The 23,913-nt window shown below is 38.5% G+C and overlaps 1 protein-coding gene across 3 annotated transcripts in view; it reads right to left on the bottom strand.

Annotated features, from left to right (window-relative positions):
- Positions 1-23,913, bottom strand: part of EP300 (EP300 lysine acetyltransferase) — a 56,990-nt gene that overhangs the window by 19,560 nt on the left and 13,517 nt on the right. For all 3 annotated transcript variants that reach the window (XM_080939146.1, XM_080939148.1, XM_080939147.1), the window contains 15 exons: positions 19,817-19,993; positions 18,402-18,663; positions 17,491-17,604; positions 16,076-16,321; positions 14,237-14,330; positions 13,583-13,720; positions 10,258-10,375; positions 8,982-9,156; positions 6,708-6,785; positions 6,039-6,148; positions 3,872-4,009; positions 2,401-2,832; positions 1,653-1,832; positions 1,389-1,533; positions 13-131 (listed from right to left, as the gene is read on the bottom strand). In XM_080939146.1, coding sequence (XP_080795272.1) covers positions 13-131; positions 1,389-1,533; positions 1,653-1,832; positions 2,401-2,832; positions 3,872-4,009; positions 6,039-6,148; positions 6,708-6,785; positions 8,982-9,156; positions 10,258-10,375; positions 13,583-13,720; positions 14,237-14,330; positions 16,076-16,321; positions 17,491-17,604; positions 18,402-18,663; positions 19,817-19,993 — 2,526 coding nt within the window. The remainder of the gene's footprint in view (positions 1-12; positions 132-1,388; positions 1,534-1,652; positions 1,833-2,400; positions 2,833-3,871; positions 4,010-6,038; positions 6,149-6,707; positions 6,786-8,981; positions 9,157-10,257; positions 10,376-13,582; positions 13,721-14,236; positions 14,331-16,075; positions 16,322-17,490; positions 17,605-18,401; positions 18,664-19,816; positions 19,994-23,913) is intronic.

Raw genomic sequence — 23,913 nt, forward strand, 5'->3', positions numbered from 1 at the left:
CCAAATACTTACAGGGATTCCTAGAAGTTGTGGGTCCACAGGCTGACGAAAGGGAAGGGATTCTGGGTCCTGCCGGTAAAGTGCCTCCAATGTTGGCATCAGAGCCTGACGCAATTCTTCTGGTTTGAAAACTTTAAGGAGAGTCCATTGAAATCAATTATTGACTGAGCAAAGGGATGGTAAAAACATATTCATGTCAAATGTATCCTAGAACACTAAAGTGACACTGTCCAGAGAAACTTAACTAAGGGCTCATGTTCCAACTTTAATTGCCACTCTGATTTAACCACTTCCTGTAAAACAAAAGAGCTGGTCCATCTTTTACAAGATGAGTTACTTCTCCAGCCAGCTGCAGATTTATTGAGAATAAACTTGGCCAAATAGAAACAGAAGCCAAAGGCTCCTAAGAGACTTCTCAAAGAAACAGTCCAAAAGCTGTTTGTGAAAGATGGGTTCTGTCAAGCAGAGCTTGCAATGTCCTCTGAACTGGTATGGGTGCACACGGCAGCACTCCTAACTTCAGGCATCATAATCCAGACAGATGTTGAGGTAAGGTTGGGGGATATAGGGTAATTAAGGACACAGCAAGATCCTGCTGTGGAATGCAAACGATGAAGCATTCAAGAAATCGATCAATAATTTAAAAAATTTTAAGATATATTTTTATTTATCTGTGAGCATTTATTTGTGTACCTGTGTACAAATGCATTTGTAGAGGCCAAAGAACAATTTGGAAGAGTCAACACTCTTTCCAGCATGGCTGTCATGTGTGTATGTCTGTGTCTCTATGAGTTTGTATACCAAGGGTCAACATTAGATGACTGTTTTAATTCAGGTTAATAATCCTGTTTTTCATTCACATTTAATACTTCATTCTATGTATGTGTAAATTTATGTGCTAAATAAAGCCTGAGGAAAAGAGTGGATGTCTAGTCCCTAGAACTGGAGTTACAGGTAGTTATAACCTACCATGTGGTTGCTGGGAGTTAAATCTGGGTCGTCTATAAAAACAGTGAAGCACTTAACTTTCTCCATCTTATATTCCCATCCCCTGCCAAAAAGGAGTCTTAGGGTCTGAACTCACTAACCAGCAAGTTCCAGAATTCTTCCTATCTCTATTTCCCCAGTAGTCAAATTACAAGTGTACTATAATGCTCAGCTATAAGACAGGGTCTCACTGTCTACCTCAGCTTTACCTGGAATTTGCTATGTAGTAAACAAAGCTAGCCTTGAATTCCAATTTTTCTGCCTCTGCCTCCCAAGCACTGGGAGTAAAGTTGTGCACACAACTGGTATGTTCACACAACTGCTGGAAAACAAATTCAGATCTTGATTGTTTGTGGGAGAAGTATTTTACTAACTGGATGACCTTCTGAGCCTTTACTTACTCTTCTTCTTTGACTGTCCAGGAGCTGGGGAGGACTGTGTAGCAGAGGTGCTCGGCTGGTCTTCCTCCTCTTTCACTTCAGGTTTTAACTCAGTGCCTCTCTCCTCTGTTTCTGTAGGTTCTACTTTACCATCCTCAGCTTTAGCCTGAAAGACCAGGCAGGAACTTTGAGTATTTCACAGATACTCCGGGGCCATGGCCATCACCTTATTTACTCTCTCCACTAGGAATAACCACAAAATCTCTTTTTATAACAGAACCTCACCTCCTTTGTGTCATCAGGTTGAGGATCTGCTGGTTCTGGTTTATCCACGTCCATTTTAACATCCATTTTCACTTCCTGTGAAGGTTGCTTCTCAGGAATAGTCTGGGAATTCACTTCTATGCTACTAGTAGATGGAGGGTTTGAGACCTGGCCTTCAATGCTTACAGCTGGCTGAGAAAGCTGTTGAGAACAACAACAACAAAAAAAAAATGCACACAAAAGTTTGTCAATTGCTCAATCAGAGTTTGTCTCCTCTTACTCAGCTCATTTTAAGAATGGGAAGTACAGTACTGCCAATGCTGGCTGGTTGGTTTTACTTGAATGGTTACCAAGCTTTTGGTGTTAGTTCCAAAGATAACATCCCCTGAGAAACTCAAAGTATAAATAAATTGAAATTAGGGACAATGTGATGGTTCACTGGGTAAAGGCACCTTTTATCAAGTCTGATAACTTCAACTTGATCCCTGGGACCCATACGGTAGAAGAGAACCAACTGCTACAGGTTGTCCTGACTTGTGTGTTTATATGTAACTAGTCCCATAACGTTTTAGTTTAATTTCTCAGTACTGCAACATAATCTGTTTCAAATATCTTTACATAAATAAAGAACACTGTGATAACGTAAGATCCTAGAACATAGAATAAAGAAAAATGAGGAGCAAAACTAAACAAAACCATGAGAAAGAAAAACAAAAACATTGCTGGAGCTTAACTTATTCTGAGGACACGCTGATATACATCTACTTACTGGAGTGGAAGGCTGAGGAGGCATCAATGGTGCTGTTGGGGTAGGAACAGAAGCTGCTGTATTCTGCTGTGAGCGAGGTTGTTGTTGGGACTGGTCAGCAGAAGCAGCAGCAGGAAGTGAAGGCTGCACTTGGGGAGGCAGATGCGTTGGTGGTGTAGGTGTCTGTCTAGATGGGGGATGTAGAGACTGGGGCTGTGGTCCAGTTGGGATGGCAGGAGGTGTAGGAACAGGTGCTGGAATTCCTGTTGCTGGTGGTTGTTGAGTCCCTATGCTCGGAGGGGTATGATGAGGAGTAGGGGTACGGCTAGGAACAGGAGAAGGTGAATTCTGATGAGCTTGTTGAGGCAGAGTAGGACAGTGAATATGGCTCCCTTGAGACCCTGGAGGCATTATAGGAGAGTTCACTGGGCAGGAAGAACTGGACAGTTGGGCCTGTGAAAATGAAAAATATACAGTATTACAAAGGCAGGACATATAGTACTTAGTACACGAGAGAATAAACAAAAAACAATACCTAATGCTTTTCATTCTGAAAAAAATGTCTTGGTATGTAGAACTGGCTAGCTTTAACTAACAGGAATCTGTTCACCTGTCTCTGTCTCCAGAGCAAGGATTAAAGATGTGTATGATTAGAAAGCAGCCACAAGAGGAAATCAGATCCACTGAAATGGAGTTACAGGCACTTGTGAGATAACTGATACAAAGACAATGGAATCTGAACCAGAGTCTACTTGAAGAACAGCAAGTGGTCTTAACTTCAAAGCCATCTCTAAGAACCCAAAATTTTTATTTTTAAGCATTAATCCTTGGGCGATCCTGGTAGTACATGCCTTTAATGCCAGCAAGTTGAGAGGAAACAGGAGGATCATGAATTGAGAATGACCTAGACTGCTTGGGAAACGTTCAGCGCTATCCTGAGCTATTTTACTAAATTTGTTCATATAGTACAATACTTTCAATGCATATGCACATGTTAGATTTGATTTCAAATAAATAAATTAATTAATTAATTAAAAGGTTGCAATGTCTAGCTTAATATTACAAAACCAATGTCTCTTGCTCCAGAGTAAGTGTGGTAAGGCAAACCTAGAATACTAGCAATTGGGGGATAAATAGGAGTATATGACATTCAGACCAGCTTAAACCACATGAGATCTAGTCTCAAAATTCCAAATAAATATTTTTAATAAGTAAAGATTTGTTTTCTGAGTTAAAGGCCAAGGTTAAATGGTGAGACCTGTCTTTGAACAGAAGAAAAAAATTTGAGTATTTTATTGTTACATTTCTCATGGAAAATGTATCAGCAGGAAAGAATATCCACCTGTCAAGACTGGGAATCTAAATACAATCTTCAGAACCCACATAAAGGTAGAAGTGAGCCTAGAGTACATACTGTTGTCCTGTATGTGTGCCCTGTGGCCCGAGTGCCTATACTTGCACACTAAGCAAAATTTTAAATAGTAAAACATACTTGAGACACTGGTGCTTGACTGCTGGATGGAGCCAAAGGCATGTTTGTTACATTCATTCCTTGGGATGGAAACTGAGTCTGAGAAAGGAACTGGTTCTGGCCCGAAGCCTGCTGCATACGAGGTCCATAGCCCATAGGCTGTAAATAAACAAAAATACCACACCAAATCTTAGATTACCAGTTGCTTAACTACAGGTATTCTCCAACTGTAACAAGCAATCACTCCTGTTCTACTATCCAGATGTTTGCATAGAGAAAAATAAAAAACAGTATTTTTGGGAGGAGAAACAAAGAATGAGTGAAAGAACTAGTAATCACCTAAAAACTAAGAGTAAACTCAAGAAAGAAGAGGGTGAAGGGAAAGATGGCTTGGAGGCTCCGAGATATCTAGAACATTGACAAGAAAGTAACAACTTGAGTATCTTCTTCACGCTGGAAAATCAATCAGTAACTTCATGAGTTCTCTGCTCTTCCTACTGGTGCTGAAACAGCACAAACCTAAATGGCTGGAAACAAGCAAAAGTCACTTAGCTACTGGCTAATGTGGTATTCATGATCAGCAAATGTGCTGATACCATTCTACTTTTCCCTCCTAAAACTGCCTTAAGAGAAAAGATTTTTTAAAGATTTATTCATTTATTATATCTAAGTACACTGTAACTCTCTTCAGTCACACCAGAAGAGGGCATTACAGATGGTTGTGAGCCACCATGTGGTTGCTGAGATTTGAACTCAGGACCTCTAAAAGAGCAGTCAGTGTTTTTAATCACTGAACCAACTCTCCAGCCCAGAAATATGGAAAATTAAGAAACTATGGTAATATGAATGAGAAACATATTCTTGGGCAGTTGAAAATTTGGTCTCTGGCTAGGGGTGTTATTATGAAATCTTCAGCAAGTGAATTCTTGTTGGACAAAGTGTATCAGTAGATGAGGGTTGAGTTTATAGACTTATTAATCCCTTAGATTCATGCTCCTGTTGCCATACTTCTATTATCCATGCCTATCCCCTGGAATCATATGCCAAAATAAAGCTGTTCCTTAAGCTGCTCTTGGTCATAGTATTTTACCAGAGCAAAATAAAATGTACCGCCTACATTCTTCTTTACCTCATTGTACTTAAGAAAAAAAATATTATTGCTACTTTCTTATGATACATTTTATTTTATGTGTATGCTTTACTTACATGTACATATGTACACCACATGCGTGCCAGGTACTCATGGAAGTCAAATAAGATTATCATGTATCCTAGATCTGTAGTTATGTACACTACCATATAAAGTTGCTGGCACAACTGAGCCAGGATGCTATGCAAGAGCAACAACTCTCTTATTAGCTGAGCAAATACCCAGGTCCTCCACTTCATTTTATGAGACAGGGTTTCACATTAAACCAGATTTCACATTTTAGGCTAGGATGGATAGCCAGTAAGCTTTCAGAAATCTCTAACTGTAACACTGGAGTTCAAACTGTGAGCCACCATAGCCTAGATTCTGTAGGCTGCTGGGATCTTGGACTCAGTTGCTTACGCTTTCACAGCATCTCCTCAGTACACATCAATTGTGTTGTGTACTAATTTCTGCCCTTCCACTTCTTTCAGATTTTGTACTTAGCCAGGCGTGATAGCACGCACCTTTAATCCTAGCACTCTGGAAGTGGGCAGTGGCAGGATTTCAGACTTTGAAGTCAGACTGGTTTCCATAAAGAGTTTTAGCTAGGAGATTAAGAGCTAACTAGTGAAATCTTGATGACAAGCAAACTTAATCTCATCTCTAAAATGCAGTCTACGTAACTGGGATTTGGGGCCATTTTGTGGTGCTAAGGAAACAACCAAGTCTTCCATATGCTATAAATCACTGAGATACATTCTAAGCTACAACTATGCAATATTATAGGCTAAACGTAAGAAAACTACAAAATTTAAGAGGTCTCATGTGGTTAGGATGTGTCAGAAGTAAAAGGCAGTTGTCACTAAGATTGAGAATCTTGACTTTGATTCCCTGGAACACACATGGAAGGACAGAAATAATGTTTAATTTGTACTCAGATTTCTGCAAGAATATACACTTTAGTCATAGATTAAAGTGTTCTGCTGAGACAGGTATGAACTGAAGTAGTAAGAAAGAAAAAAGAATTTTTTTAAAGGCAAAAAGGATAAAACTAACCGGATTGAGTGACCCAGACTGAGCCAATTGTCCATGGTGCTGAAGAGGAGAGGGTTGCCGGGGTCCAATAGGGGGCTGTGGCATATTCATCTGCCCAAATTGATTCAAACCTGTAAATACATGTAAAATATTATATCTCAATTTTTTTGAATTTAAGAACAGACACAAATTCATATGAAATTCTGATCATTTTCTCAGGACCAAAAAAGTAATATTGAAACTCTGAATCAATGTTTCAGTCATACCAGTTAAACAAGGGCAATAACTATGTATGTGGTATGTATCTATGCTTGTTTGTTCAGATAGGGATCTTACTATGTAACCCTTGCTGTCCTTGTACTCACAGAGATCTCTAGTTCTGCCTTCGGAGAGGTAGGATTAAACATGTGCACCACTACTGGGTAATGGTATTATTTTAGTTTATTTTTGACGTAGGGTTTCACTATGTAGTTCTGCCTAGTCTAGAATTCACAATACAGATTAGGTGTTGACTTCAAAAGTGCCATCTCCTTGCCTGATGAGAGAGTGCTAGGAATTGTGATGAGCACTACCATGCCTGGCAGAGACTTGCTGCTGGATTAAATCAGAAATTAATGAAGCAAGTGTCACTCTGTTCTATTGCAGATACTATTAAAAATCAGCCAGGTATTTTTTTTATTCAAAATTTACCAGGTTGAGGAGTCATCCGAGGCATCATCTGGTTTGGCACACTGCCACGGATCATAGATGGATCAGGAAGCGGACCATCTGGAAAGAAAAACAGAAATAGTTAAATATTCTTGTTTGTTTGTTTCTTTCTTTTATTTTTTAAGATTTATTCATTTTTATATATTTGAGTACACTGAAGCTGTCTTCAGACACATCAGAAGAGAGAGAGCATCACATCCCATTACAGATGATTGTGAGCCACCATGTAGTTGCTGGGAATTGAACTCAGGAAGAGCAGTCAGTGCTCTTAACCACTGAGCCATCTTTCCAGCCCTTTTAGTTTCTTAAAAACAACAAAATTACATTATTACTAATAGCTTAAACAATCTCTAACTAGAAAAGAATCTCAAGAAACGGCCTCCATATTATACTAGACAATTTTATACTACTTAAATATAAAAGTTTAATTGAGATTAAAACACATAACTTTGGTATCTTGTTAGATTATCTCAACATCATCTAGTTAAACACTTTCAACAAGGTACACAGAATAGTGCACTGTGCCAGTAAGACAGGTCTGCGAATAAAGGTACATGCTTCTGACCATTCAACCTGAATCTGATACCCAGGACAGAAGTAGAGAAGTGACTACTGCAAATCGTCCTCCAACCTGAGTGGTGTATTCAAGTCAACCAGTTCCTACTGTTCTGGGTAAGGTAGACTTAAATTTCTAACCAAGCACTTAGAAAGCTAAGAGACGGAGTATTAAGAGTTTAAGTCCAGTTTGAGAGCCAACCTCAAACAAACAAGAGCTGCTTGCAGACCTTCCATTATACAGAGTCTGCTAGCTTTTCTACTTCAAGAGTTTTCCTTCTGTTTACTAGCCAAAAACTTAAGCCTAAAGCAGACTTTCCAGGGTACTTTGGGTTTCTACACTTACTTACTCTTTCTCTGTACTTTGGCCATGTCTTTTCTTTCTGATCTCCAATGAAAAGAGGCATGGTCTTGTTTCTTCCTGTTCTACCCTCCTCTGGACAGCTGCTAAGATTCACACTTACTTGCCCTATTGTTTTACTCAACATGACAGACACTGATATCACATAACTTACACACCTTGTGCTAATCTTCCCAACTACTTATTCTGTATTTTACAACTTAGAATCTAGAAGTACATCAGGAAATAAATAATTCGTAAGTCATATATATATATGATTACTTACAACACACAACGCATATGTGATTACTTAACAAATCAAGAATGGTGTTAAATCAGAAGTGGAAGTTAATATGTTATGATATGATACTTTTACCAAATGAATTGTCTTCAGCCTTGGAATATACAGTAAAATGTTACTGTAATATGAAGCTATTTATATTGAAGTATAGGTGTTCAAGGCCAGCCTGCTCGACATAGTTAGATCCCATGTAGTGTTCTGAATAAAAACAATCCCAATAGGTTCATATCTGATTGCTTTGGATTCCAGTGAGCAAACTATTTGGAAAGGAGTAGGACGTATGGCCTTTATGCAATGAGCAGTCTCCTTGAAAAAGGTATGTCACTAGCTTTGAGGTTTCATAACCACAGCTACATCCAGTTTCTCTCTGCCTGTCTGTCCATCCGTCTGTCCCATCTCCCTACCCCCACGCATGGGTCAGAATGTAAAGCTCTCAACTACTGCTCCATACTACACGTTTAGTTCCCACTAGGATCATGAACTAATACTCTAAAATTGTAAGCATTTCCCTAGTTATATGCTTTCTTTTATTGATCTTGGTCATAGTATCTCTTTATAACAGAACACTAAAACACCCTGTCCAAAAAAAAAAAAAAAAACCTAAAAAACCAAACCAACCAAACAACAACAAAACCTGAATGACAAAAAGCAATGTTTCAAGTGAACCCTGAAGATAGTTGGTATTCCAAAACTTACTGGCTACTGTGAAATACAAGACAAAGGATGCTAGAGAAAGCCAATAAACATGTAAGCTCGTATTTTCTACTTGAAAGGACCTCTTGGGAATTGTAATTATCAATTTATGCCAATTATCACATTTAAAAATGTTCTATTTTTCTAATCTTTTTAAAAAGTGAATGTATGGGTTGTGGAGATGGCTCAATGGTTAAGAGCACTGACTGCTCTTCCAGGGAGATGGTGGCTCACAACCATCTGTAATAGGATCTGATGCCCTCTTCTAGTGTGTCTGAAGATAGCTACAGTGCACTCATACATAAAACGAATCTTTAAAAAATGTGAAAGTATTTTCTTTTTCTTTTGTATAATAAAGAGTACTTACTGGTAGCCATTCCTGTTGGTTGCTGTCCCATGTTAGGCCCGGTATTCATAGGTACTGGAACCATGCCAGGAGCACTTGGTAGCATGTTTTGTTTCTGTAGTCTAGTCCTCCGTTTTTCTTCTAGTTCTTTTTGGATCTTATAAATCTTCTCAGCTAGAAGGTGGTAGTACTCCGCCTTGAAGAAATTTTAAGTTAAAAAGGACAAGAGAGAAATTGAATAACAGAAAAAAAAAAATGAAATGAGCAAAACTGGTTCATTTAAACAATAGGCAAGAACTAACACTAACTAGCTGTAGAGGCAGAGGCAGGTATAGCTCGGTCTATAGAATAAGTTTCAAGATAGACAGAGAAACCCTGTCTTGGAAAAACTAAAAACCCAAAACAACAGAAACAAAAAGTCACTAATAAATGAGCTCATACTTATAATGGCATGACTAGTAATTTTACCATGAACTTATGAAATAAAATAAAACTTTAAGATATATTATTTACAAAATAAAACTTGCCAATTTATAGTATATAGAATAACCTACATTTTAGCACCAATTTAAGAAGGTCCAATTTCACGCAGAGGAAATACTGCTTGACATAAAATATCAAGAAACTAACTTATCCACCCCATACTATAGAAAACAGCACAGAACTATTATTACCTGTACAGTGACTTTTCAAGGTTAAGTTCCACATAAACAATGCATTCATTATAAGAAGAGGTAAGTTGCAAATGGTGGCACAAGCCTATATACTATCAGCACTAGGAAGGCAGAAACAGATCTGATTTGAGGCCTGCCTGGTCTACAGAGTTAGTTGCAGGACAGCCAAGGAACAAGGGGAAGGACAAAGAGAGAGTGAATGAGAATAAAAAGTGACATATACTTAAAGACAATGCTTTGTTGGCCAAGCTTAGTAACACCACACAAAATCCTAGCATTTGGCAGTTAAAAGACAAGGAGGACCAGCAAACTTTACATGGGAAGTTGTCTCAAATAAATAAAATAAACTTCATTTTTAACTGTTCAGCAATGGGAAGATGGGTCAATAAAGCTAAAGATAAAACTAAAGAGAATCCTACTAAGAAAACCAACATTGTCATGTTATTCAAGGAAACTAAATTCATGTTTTTGTTTTTTTCTGAGACAGGTTCTCACTATGTGGCCTCGAATTTATATAGAACCTCACGTCTCTGCTTCCAGAGTACTGGGATAAAAAATATATGCTACCATGCCTTAAAGACTTGAAAGTCCTACTTCAGAAAAGAAATAAATTACATGCTCACTCTATTGTTTGCTGATTCATACATGTCCCCTTCAACTTTACGAGCATATGCAACAAGGTTTTCCATTCGTCGATCTTTCAAAGCAGCAGGATCAGGAGTGGGAAATATGGCTTGAACACTAGAACATAAAATAGAACCACTGTAATAACATGTCACAATACAAAAAACATACAATACTGTGACATTTTCCTTAACCAGCCTTGACATAGTTTATTCAAACCTAATTTTTTTTTTTTATGGGCTGAGTGATGATAGCTCACACCTTTAATCATAGCACTTGAGAGGAAGAGCCAGGTGGATCTCTGAGTTCTAAACCAGCCTAGCTCTACAGACTGAGTTCTGGGATAGCCAGGTCTACACAATGAAACCCTGCATCAAAAGCAAACGAAACAAAAACACACAAACCAAAAACCAAACTTAATTTGAAGTTCTTCAAATGAAGTGTTATCTGTATGTCTGTGCACCATGTGTGTAGAGAGCCAACAGAGGCCAGAAGACCAGAAAAGGAGAGCAGATATAAAATACAGCTGTGACCTATCATGTAGGGGAGCTGGGTTGGACCCAGGTCTGTCGCATAGCAGCCGGAGTTCTTAAATAAGCCACTTCTCTAGGCCAATAAATACTCTTATTCTTAAAAATTTAGCAACAAAATAATGTATGCCCAGTTTTACTCTTCTTGGTATCCCTAATTTTGAATATATTTTTCTTTTTTTGGAGACAGGGTTTCTCTGTGTAGCTCTGGCTGTCTTTGAATTCTTAAGTGCTGGCATTAAATTCAGCAATCAGTCTATCTTTACCTCCTAAGTGCTAGGATTAAAGGCATAGACCATCACAACCACAAAACATTTTCTTGAAAAAAAGATTGGTATTACAATACAAAAAAAATTATTAGGGATAGTCAAAAGGATGTCTAATCATCAAAAGGATCCTTATAAAATACTTTCCGGACTGCTTTCCTTTAGAGGAATCCAGTTTCGTTCTTAGTACATATTAGGCAGCTCCAGTGAATCAAACACTTTTACACTCATCCACATACCATAAACTCACACAAAAACATATACATAAATAAAATTAACTACTCTCTGGTCTTTTTGATTATGTATATTTGGCTTTTCTTCCAGAACCGTGAGCCTTTATGCATTTTTGGTTCTTTTATATGCATTTTCCCTATTAAAGCAAAACCATGAAATCCCAGTAGAGTGACAGAGACACCAACACACCCGCAAAAGTTTCAGCCCAAAACGTATCCTGTCTACAAGAAATGGAGGGATAGAAGACAGGGCAGACTAAGAGAATGGCCAACTTCAGATCCATCCCATGGGTAAGCACCAATCCCTGATAGTATTAATAAAACTCTGTTATGCTTGCAGATAGGCCACAGCAGCTGACTCAGAGGGAGGCAGAGACCCACAGCCAAACACTGCATGGAGTTTGGGGACTCTCATGGAAGAATAGGAAGAAAGATTGTGGCCCTTAAAGTGATAGGAACTCCACAGGAAGACCAAGAGTCAACTAACATGGATCCTTGAGGGCTCTCAAAGAGACTGAACCACCAACCAAAGAGCATGCAAGGGCTGGAACTAGGCATGCCCACCCCAACACATGAAGCAGATGCAACTTGGGCTTAAATCTGTCATTTGCCTAAAAAATACATTTGTCTAGCTGGACTGCCTTGTCTGGTCTCAGTGTGAGAGGAAGTGCCTGGTACTGCAGACATGTGATGTACCATAGTGAAGGGATACACAGGGAGGACTCCATCCTCTCAGAGAAGGTGAGGAAGAATGGAGAGTGGGAGGGGGGACAAAGAGGTGGGAGCAATGATTGGGGTATAAGGCAAATAAAGAGAAAGAGAGAAAAAACAACACAATAATGACTCAAACATTTTAAGAACTCGTAAAGGAAGAGCAAAGATGACAGCCACCATCTTTTTGGCCAACATCTTTAATCTCAGTACTCAGCACACAGAGAAACCAGAGAATCTCTAAATTCAAGCCTAGTCTGATCCACATATCCAGTATCAAGACAACTATGACTAGCAAGAGATCTAAGCTCAAAATACAAAGAAACTGGTATCCACTATATTAATTCCCTGTAAAATACATGGCAACAGTTCATTTAAAAATGAGGGTGAGAGGAGCTAGAGATATGGCTCCGCAGTTAAGAGCACTTCTACTTCTAGACCTCATTTACCAGCAACCACATGGTTGCTCATAACACAACATCTGTGATGGGATCTTACACCCTTTTCTGTTACACAGGTTGTAAGTAAAGATAGAGTATTAATACACATAAAATAAATAAATCTTACCAACTGCGCCACACTGCCAGACCCCCCAAAAAAAAAAAAAATCACAATTTTTGTTCAACTTGTTTGTTGTTCATGTGTGCAGTCTATAGAATCAGTGTAAAGGCCAAAGCACAGCACCCCTTCAGAAGTGAATTTTCCACTTGCCACCATATGAGTCTGGAGTAAACTTGATAGATGATCACTCATGATCATCAGGTAAACAATTTAAAGTAATTTAAAAAATAATAAATAATTTAATTATTCTGAAATCTAGTCACATTAATTTGTTAATTTTAAAAAAGATTTATTTTATGTGAGTACACTGTAGCTGTCTTCAGACACACCAGAAGAGGATATCAAGATCCCATGACAGATGGTTGTGAGCCACCATGTGGTTGCTGGGATTTGGAACTCAGGACTTCTGGAAGAGCAGTCAGCCAACTCCTCAGCCTAGCACATTAATTTATGTGAAGAAAGACTTATAAAATAAAATTCAGAGAGACAAAGGAGAAAGAAGAGAATAGATTTAAGAAGCCAGGCATTATGATACACATATGCACACAGTAACTCCAAGTACCCAGGAGTAGAGAAAGGACCAGGAATTCAAGGTTAACCTTTAAAGACCTTCTTTAAAGACCTGTTTCCCCCAAAAAGAGAGAAAAACAAACAGTAAGCTGTCAACACACAATATGTCACAGGTGCTGTATGTCCAACACTTTGAAGACACTATTTAATAATTTAAAAAAAAGATGAGTACACTGTAGTTGTCTTAAGACATAACAGAAGAAGGCATCGGATCCCATGTGGTTGCTGAGAATGAAACTCAGGACCTCTGGAAGAATGTTTAGAGCTCTTAACCACTGAACCATCTCCACAGCGCCTGGGAAGCATTATTTTCATGAAAACTGTTTTTTTTTTACCCTGAGGCAGGAATTCTGTGTAGTCCGCCTCAGCTTCCAAGTGTTGGGATTAAGAATACTCCACCATCACCCAGCTGGCATAGCTCTTATGAATGTTACATGCCATAGTCTTACTTACAGTTTATGAACAAGGTGGTTTCGAAGATCCTGAGTAATATCTTCATGCCACTGTTTTCGAATTCCAGTGCTAGATGGCTGGGCTGCTGTTGGCAAAGGGCCCAGGGAGGCCACACTGGCATTTTCACTCATCATTGGGCTTTAAAAATCAAAGGGAAAATAGCTTTAGTGAAAAAGTATTGGAGACAGACTTCACTTAATTCTCACCAACAGTAATTATGGCCATAAGTAGTGACTGAGTCTATTTAAGGGGCATGTGTAAGAGACCACACGTTGTTTGTGTACTTAAATAAAGAAAAGTGTTACATTTTCTTATGAAGGATGAGAGTAAATTCTTTATTTAAAAGTCCAAATCATGTCACTAGGCTCTGTTGCCATGTGGACACACATTAACTTTCACAAAAGACATTAAGCAATAACTGAAAACAATATTAAAAGAAACATTCTTTGAAAGCCTCATACATATGCACAATACAACTCCCTGTTTCTTTGGAGGGGTATAGGTTAACCCAAGTACGTGTCTCAAACATCAAGTAAGGCTATACATGGACATCTTGCTCATTCCTTTCCTATAAGCTACCTGCAAACTAAGAAAACGAAATAAAATACTCAAGGACTGTTTAAAAATCTGACAGGACTCAAAGCACAAACTTACTTCTGAGGATTTATGGTTGAATGCAACATGGAGTCAGAAAGAAGATTTGGTGTCTGAACCCCTACACCTCCATTTACACCCATGGGGCTGGCACCTAGGGCAAAATAAAGTAACAAAATAAATAAAAGTAGCCACTATAAAGTAACATAAACAAAGGAAAAAGTCAAATAAGAAAAGTTATTACAGTTATTAACAATTCAATTAACCACGAATACAGATTAACAGGTGAAGTAAAAGGCACAGAAGTTGGAAAGGGCCAGCCAGTGAAGTGTTGCTGCACGAGCACCAGAGTCCAAACCCACACACACATAAAGCTCGGCTGTGGTGACACTCAAGTCACCATACTGCCAAAAGGAGTATCTCCAGACATTACTGCTAATAAAGACATGGACTCAACAAGTAAGACAGAGAGTGAATAGGAAAACACAGACTTGGGCTGGAGAGAAGGCTCAGAGGGCACCTGTACAAACATGCACTTATGGACAGAAACACATGGACCCACATAAATATGGATGAAGGGGCTAAAGAATACATGCGCGTGAGCATGTGGGCACACAGGCATACACACACTCATACAGTCACTCACAATTTCTCACAAAGAGTGAAAAGTGGGGGCTGAAGAGATGGCTCAGCAGTGAGGAGCGTTCACTGGCTGCATTTCCAGAGGACCCAGGTTCAATTCCCAGCACCCACATGGCAGCTTGCAACTATCTGTAACCCCAGTTCCATAGATCTAACCCCTTCATACTGAAAAACATGCAAGCAAACACTGATTCACGTAAAAACATTTAAAAAAATACTGAGGGGCTGGAGAGATGGCTCAGTGGTTAAAAGCACTGGCTGCTCTTCCAGAGGTCCTGAGTTCAATTCTCAGCAACCACATGGTGGCTCACAACTGTAATGGAATCTGATGCCCTCTTCTCATGTGTCTGAAGACAGCTACAGTGTACTCACACATAAAATAAATAAATACATCTTTTAAAAATATTGAAAGTAAAAACATCTTTAAAAACAAGACAGAGGTTGGAAATCATAAAAGCACTGACTACAACAGGACCTGGGTTTGATTGCAAGCACCCACATAGTAGTTCCCAACATTGATAACGTCAGTTCCAGGGTACTGCTACCTCACTTCTGGACTCGGCATGCATGTAGTACAATGACATACAAGCAAGGGGGGGAAAAGCCTCATAAATGTACAGACCTTGTCTGAAAACAACCAAGAAAAAATTATGTACATACATACACACAAACAGCAACCAAAACCCAAAAAGAACATTTGCTGGTATTCCATCACACCAAAATTTAACATTTTAAATAAAAGAAGCTTAGCCAGATGTGGTGGTGCATGACTTTAATGCCAGCACTTGGGAGGCAGAGGCAGGAGTCTGAGGTCAGCCTGGTCTATAACAAGCTCTAGGACAGCCAGGACCAGATAGAAAGACACTGTCTGAAAAAGACAAAAGTAAAACAAGAACACTTAGGGTTGGCTAAAGAGATCACTCAGGGCAAAGGTCCATAAGACATGTTATGATAGAGAATTAGAAAGGCTTTCAATCTGAGAATTCAAACTCAACTATGAAGATATCAAAAAGATATCAAGCATTGGCAGTAATTGTTTTTGGCATATGAACTATAAGGGTGTTTTCTATTTAGTAAAAAACATGAGAGAGACTGAAGAGATAAGGAGGAAGAAGGGCAGAGGCAGAGACAGAGGACAGGGAAAGGGAGAGGGAGGGAGAACGAATACATGTCTACAGTCAGGCTTTTAAATTTTTCTTTATACATGCTATTTACACATTTAATCAGTATCACCTCTGGACTGGTAGGAGCGCTTACCCATGTTGTTTATGGACCGCATGCCTTGGGGAGACTGTCCAGACGGCTGACTTTGTTGAGTCTTTGCTTGTACCTGGGGTTGTGGTGGAATCTGGTTTACTTGATAAGTTAGTCCAAGAGCAGCATAAGCTCGCTCTATAGAGCTGGGGTCAATCTGACTGACAGTGCTTAGGCTGGGGGTAGACTGCTGTCCCACTCCTAGAGAGCTAGGGTTTCCAAGTCCAACTGGTGCTCCAGTCAAAATTGCTAGAGAAAATAACAATAACACAGCATTAGACTACTATATTAAGAAAACATATTTAAAATAAAAAAAATTTAAGTCTCATTTAATAATGTGACTGAGTAATAAGTATAGATCTGTGTCTCCAATTAGGTTTTAAAAAAATTTCTAGATCCATGCTTTGTATGCACTTCCAAATTTTTGGCTTTTTGAGACAGGGTTTCTCTGTATAACCCTGGCTATGACTGAACTTGCTTTGTACACAAGGCTGGCTTCAAGTTCAGATCTGCCTGCCTCTGACACCCCCTAGTGCTAAGATTCAAGATGTGTGTTACCACCAGACATGGCAAACACTAAATAATTTTTTTTTTTGAAAAATATAGCAACTGTACTTTTTAAATGTATTTTTACTTACTACTTTCTCTGGCAACAATCTCACTTTTGTTTAATAATTTGTAAACAAAAATTTACACAAAAAGACAATAGACACATGTACGCACACACACAGTTTTTAAAAGTCCAGGTGACAGTGGTGCAAGCCTTTAGTCCCAGAGCTTAGGATGCAGAGGTAGACATTATCTGTCACTTCAAGGCCAGCCTGGTCTACAAAGCATGTTCCAGGACAGACAAGGCTGTCACACAAAGAATTATCTATTTTGAAAACAAAACAATCAAAAAATAAAATAAAATAAACCCTCCCCATCCCAATCCAACATCCAACATTTCTCATTTGATCTATTTGTTGCAAGAATGTAAGAAGAGTAACCTACTCAATAACAAAACAACAATGGTTGAGTTTTAAAAAAGGGGGGGGACCGCGGGCTGAAGAGATGGCTCAGTGGTTAAGAGCACTGACTGGTCTTTCAGAGCAACCACATGGTGGCTCACAACCAAGTGTAATGAGATCTGATGCCTCCTTTTTTCTTTTAGAGTTTTTTGTTTTACATATATGAATACACTGTTGCTCTTAACTGCTGAGCCCTCTCTCCTTTTCAAGGTTGAGGAATACTTTTTTTTTTAAACTAATTAAGAGAAAACCTTTAATTTAGAATTGCATAGCAGGACCAGAGTCTCAAAAAAGTCAAGCCTTGGTCTACACTCTGCTACACTCTGTCAAAGGGCACTAGTGTACTGCTCAAAATACTTGGGTTAAAAAAAAAAAAAAAAAAAAACTCACTAAGATTTAATCACTTACACTGTTGATTTCGCTTATCCCCAGCATTTTTGAGAGGAAGACATACAGGACAATCATGCCTTGTGCAATTTTTCCAGTGTGAAATGATTTGTCGAGAAGATGCACAATGTGCCACTAAAAACAAAACAAAATATTTGACATCCAACTTAAAATGAGCTCCAAATGTAAAGATAGTCTAAGGTATACTGCAGAATACAGCCTATAAAACACTGACACCACACATATAGTCACTTGGGCAAAACAGTATTGTGCTATAACTGCCCACATGGCTACCCTGGAACAAATCAATGAACAAATACCACAGCTTCCTCTCTAATCATGTACTACTAAAAATGTTTTCTAGTTTTCATGTAACAACTATGCTCATAATCTCCCAAAGAAAATATAATTCAGGTTTTTTTTAACAAAGCAGATAAATTGTATTTCAACCATACAATAGTCTTTCAAGGTATTATGAGACACAAATGGATAATGTGCAAGTTGTAGAGATAGTTTAGTCAAGAGCTTGCAGTGCAAGCAAGAGAACCAAAGCAGAGTTCAAAACCCTAGTACCCAAAATATGTCAAGTTAACTCCAATGCTTGGGAGCTGGTGACACTGAACTCCCAGAGCAAACTAACTGACAGCTAGATTAGCCTAATCAGTAGCCTCTGGCAAATTTAGGGGTAGAAATGTGGCTCAGCAATAAAGTGTTCCTCTACCATGTACAAGATTTGGGGTTCAATTTCCAGGAACAACACAAACACGGAAATATTCACCAAGAAGTTGTATTTATTGGTCAGGAATGTACCTGGTGTACTAAGTTGTTGATTTATAAAAGGGGAAAACAAAATGTCGGAACATGTTTATGTCTAAAATGTCATCAACATAATCAAAGTATTAAATAAAAATATTACCCTAAAAGCTACTCACCTTGACAGGATTTGCCTGACTGGCAATGTGTCATATGGTTTAGGACATTTTTCATGGTGCGACAGTGAGGAAGATTGCACTGCCTCACTTCTCCATTAGCTTGCTCTCGGCGCTGGCACTTGTGAGCATGTAAAAGGAGCACAAGCTGCTGCTGGATGAGCTTGCGCTTCTCTGGATCAGCTGTATGTGCTCCAGAACCCATCCCTGGGGCAACTGGCGCCACCAGGCCTTGCTGCTGGACAGATGGAGTAGGCTGTTGATTCTAAAAAAAAAAAAAAAAATGTAGCAAAGACGCAGTGTTACAGTGAGTCATCTTTTTAACAAGAACCTGTTATTTTCAAATTAAACCTTTGGTGGTGATCTTTATGGGGTTTTGTTTGTTTGCTTTTGAATACAGACAATGAATATAACACAAATACTAAACCTCTGGGCTGGAGAGATGGCTCAGTAGTTAAAAGCACTGACTTCTCTTCTAGAGATCCTGAGTTCAATTCCCAGCAACCACATGGTGTCTCAAAACCATCTCTAAGAGGATCAGATGCCTTCTGCTGATGTGTCTGAAGACAGTCATAGTGTAGTCACATATATGAAATAAATAAACCAATCTTTTAAAAAAATCCTAAAACTTCTAAAAGAAAAATAAAATTGCTCTACAACAAATTTCACAAAGTAAAAACAAACCATTTGAGCTAAGAGAGATGGCTCAGCAATTAAGAGCACTGACTGCTCTTCCAGAGGTCATGAGTTCAATTCCTAGCAACCACATATTGACTCACAACCATCTGTAATAGGAACTGATACCCTCTACTGGTGTTTCTGAAAACAGCTACAGTGCACTCATATAAATCTTTAAAAAAAATTTTTTTAATTCCTAAGTACAAACTGTTTGAACCCAAATCATATCCACCTCCACAGGTGCGGGTCTCTATTTCCATAGATTAAAGATGTGTTCTACCATGGCTAGCGTGCCCTCTTTCGTTGGGTCTTTTTTTTTAAAGTCTGATCTTAGCTCAGGATGGCCTGGAACTTGATATGTAGATATGGCTGGCCTAAACTTACTAAGAGCCACCTTACTGGAAATTGTCCATTACAGATGCTACTTAATGAAGCTTGACTGTAGCCACTCATATACTTGGTTCCATCCCAGAGGGGGAAAAATTGTTAATTGAAAAATTACTTTGTTACACTAAGAGAAATAAAATTAGTATTCACAGTCCTTGCAATAAGAGTCACATATCTTAAGGCGCCAAGTATATATAAGATCAGTGTTTAGTTAAATGCTAGCCTAATATGCTCACAAAACGGCTCAATAGGTAATCTGTAATGACCTATGTACAGGTCAAGACTCTCATTAGAAGAAAACTAACTTAAAGACAAGAAGAAATCATCTTAACTAAATAGTGCTAAGTACTCACCATGTTGGGCATTCCCCCACCAGGAACTGCCTTTTTGTCCATTGCAAATGGAGATAAATTATTTGGTAGAACAGTCTTTGTTGGAATCTGGAGACCAAGGCTACTTGCTCCAATCTGCTGTCCAGAATTCTGAGTGTATGGAGAACCATAAGGACTGGGATTGCTCATCATTCCCATCTACATAAAATTAGAAAACAAAATGTCATTCTCTATATTATTAAGACATCACCTTCATGCTCTGTATCAGAAAACCATCTTAAGTAAGTTCCTTTGATTATTCTAAAAATCATACTGAAAGCCTAAGGAACATAGCTTAGGAACAGGTTAATGGTGTTTACTGCAAAATTCTATCAACCTGAATTTGATTCTCTATACCTGTAAAAGTGAAAAAAGAGGGCTGGCTCCACAAGGCTGCACCACACGTGGGTGGTACACACATGCTCTTCATAAGAATGCACATACAACCAAAATAAATACAACCCAAATTTAAAACTAGAACACACTGAATAAAAGTGTATGCTTATCAAAGTATACAAATTAATGTTTAAAAAAAAAAGCTGAGCATCAGAGGCTACAGGTTCAGAAATTTCAAGGTCACCCTCAACTATAAAGCCACAACACTTTCTTTTAAAAAAGATCATCTTTATGCTAAGTTTATCTGGAGCCATCCCAATATAGAATGAAGAATGCTATGTAGTTTTTGACACTGAATGTTTGTGTATTCATGTGTGCCCACACATACACACCTGCACGCACAGAAGTTAGAAATTAGAGTCATGAACATCAGGTCTGGCAAGTGTCTTTACCTACCAACAGATCTCATAAGTAAATCTCTTACTATACTTGGATCTTGCTGATTAGCCAAGGAGCCTGGCCATTCACCTCTCCATTGTTGTGATTAAAATGCTATCAAACCCAGCTTTCTACTTGGGTACTGGGGACTAATAAGTCCCTGTGCTTGTGTGGCAAGCATTTAACCAAATAATCTTTCTTAACCCCCACCCCAACTACATTTTCATACCAAGCTTGGTCCTGTAAGGACTATGATCCCAGCACTAAGGAGGAGAAGCAGAATTACCAGTTTCATGCTAGTCACATTCCTACTCTTATGTGATTACCTAATATTAACTTGTAAAGGAAATTAATATTAAGATCACAATAATGCAAATGTTTTTTCTTAAGTAGCACCATTTACACTCCTTTAAGACATAATCTCACTATGAAACCAAGGCTGCCTTGGAAGTGCAACCCCCTTCTCAGCCTCCCAAGGCTGAATCAAAAACATGCACCATCACAACTGTGCTTATTTTGAGTGTTCTGCCAGGATGTATATCTGTATACCACTAACATGCAGTGCCTTTTAAGGACAGTAGAGGGCATTAGATCCTTGCAACTGGGGCTAGGGTTGGCTTTAACAGATTCTGGGAATAATGCTTGGGTCCTCTGAAAGGGGAAAGAACCAATGCTCCTAACTACTGAACCATTTCTTCAATCCTTAGCTTATTTTAAAATAATATTTATTCTAAAATAATTATATATCCATGCCTATACTGAGTTACAGTGCATTTACAATTATGTCCTTAATTAAAATAAAAATTCACTGAGACATAGTGTGAAAGCCAGTTTAAGGCTGGAGAGATGACTCAGTAGTTAAGGGTAATGACTACTCCTCCAGAGGTCCTGAGTTCAAAGCCCAACAACCGCATGATGGCTCACAGTCATCTGAAGACAGCTACACATTATATTTGTTATATATAATAAGTAAATCTTTTTTAAAAAACAAGTTAACCATAGAACTTTGAATGACACAATAAAAGAACTAGTAACAAAATGTTTCTAAAAGTTCACAGAAGTAATTTATAAGCTGCCTCACTGTCTATAAAATGTCTACATTCACATATATCTCAATACAAACTGGTGCTGTGTCTCAGAATTTCCACCATCCAAATATTATACTTCCTGTCTCTTTAAGCCTTTTCTCCCCCCCCCCCCACCAAAAAGAATTAAGATAGGACAGTATTTGTATCTGCTACACTGTTATTTGATCCAACTTCCCTTAATGGCTTAAAGTTCCTGATTTCCAATACAGACACTGACCTAGCCTGAAAAGGAGCTCCTTAAATTGGAAGCTATTAATAAAAAATAAAATATAAAAAAAGCTTCAGGAAGTTCCTGAAACTGATCAGATAGATTCACTAGATCCCCTGCCAGAATTCGCAAAAGGCTGAGTTACCAGCTTTTTTCTCAGAGAAGAAAGGCTTCAAAAGAGAACTCTAAGACCAGACCAGCTGCTTAGAAGCATCAGAAAGTAACCAAGCTGCTTGAGGTTTATACGAACTGAGGCATGTGGAAAGGATTTCTTCAAGCTGCTGACCTGTCTGTAGGCTGTCTGGGTTCCCACCTTTGTGTAATTTAACACATGCTGGGTGGGCTTTGGTAATGCAGTTATCTTTGAATCATTTCTTCTCTTATAACCTCTCAATCCACACTCTGGTAAACACCCTAATAAAGCTCACTGGTTCGCCAAATTGAATTTTGGTGATATTTATAGTCTGTGTGTCCCTATTTGGGTAGTAGCCATTGTGTGTTGTGTCTCCCCAGGAAAAGTTGTGTCCCACAACAAGGAAGGGACAAGCAAAAAATACCCACTACCTCACAAAAGACTTCAAGATATCATTCTTCCTTTGCTAAAAAATAGCCTTGCAGATATTAAACATTTATTAGTACTATAGTTGCTGCAGAAAAAAACTAGATTTGTAATAACATACATATGGACACATTACAAAGCAAAATAACAAGGCTGAAGAGATAGAGAGCTTAAGCAATTAAAACTATTGTTCTAGGGGGCTAAAGAGAGATGGCTGACTGGTTAAGAGCACTGTCTGCTCTTCCAGAGGTCCTGAGTTCAAATCCCAGTAGCCACATGGTGACTCACAACCATCTGTAATGAGATCTGATGCCCTCTTCTGGTGTGTCTGAAGATAGCTACAGTGTACTTACATATATAATGAATACATAAGTCTTTTAAAAAAGAAAAAGAAAATTAAAAAAAAAGACTATTGTTCTAGCAAATAACCCATTTTCCAAAAATCTACATGATAGCTCATATCTTCCATGATTCCAGATTGAGGGGATCTTCCTCTGGCATTTGGTGTCACCTAGCACACAGGTACATGGTGAGCATACATACATGTGAGTAAAATACTCATAGATATAATGATGACAAAAACAAGTGCAACAGACAAAACAAAGCATTCTACAACGGAAGTTCAAGCTTGTAATATCAGCATCCAGAAGGATGGAACAAGAGATTTGAATTTGAGACCAATGTGGGCTACACAGCAAAACAAACAGAAACAAAGCCAGATTTGATGGCAAATGAGTGTGTTATGAGTAATATTTGGGTCTCTTTAATCCAGCACTATGGAAGCAGAGGCAAGCACATTTCTATAAGTTCAAGGACAGCCTCATCTACAGAGCTAGCTCTGTAGATTGTATTATTTGGGTAAACCACAGGTTTCTTGAATGGATTTCAGGTCTGCTCCATAGGAGGAAATTTATGTCTCATTCATGTAGCAGCCCATAACTATTATATGTAGTAGCCAACTACATTATATGGTGTCAAAGTACCTTCTTAGTATTTTTGTTTATATCTACTTACTAGTGCTGCTGTAAAGTCTTGGTCCTTGGTCAGAGAAGCTCTGTATTACACTGGAGAGTGATTAATGTACACAATGCACTAATCACAACTGGCCAAGGTACTGAGAATGACTGTTGAGTGTTTAATAACAAATGGGTTAATTTATCACCCCTAGACTCAAGGAATATGAAGGAGGAATCCTCTGTAAAATGCCAGACACAATATGACTGCCACAATGATGAATGCACAAGTGTGGTCACTTGAATGAGACCTGCACAAGAGTCAGAAAGATGGTTCACTGGGAAAAAGAGCTTATGTGCATGTAAGTCTGATGACAGGGTTCAATTAGAATCCATGTGAAGGTGAAAAGGAGAGAACAAATTCCAGAGTTGTTGGGATCTTCATACACCTGTTGTAACATGCAATCCACACTCACATATATTTTTTTTTAAAAAGA

Source organism: Micromys minutus (genome assembly GCF_963924665.1).
Source record: "Micromys minutus genome assembly, chromosome: 27".
Lineage (NCBI taxonomy): Eukaryota > Metazoa > Chordata > Mammalia > Rodentia > Muridae > Micromys > Micromys minutus.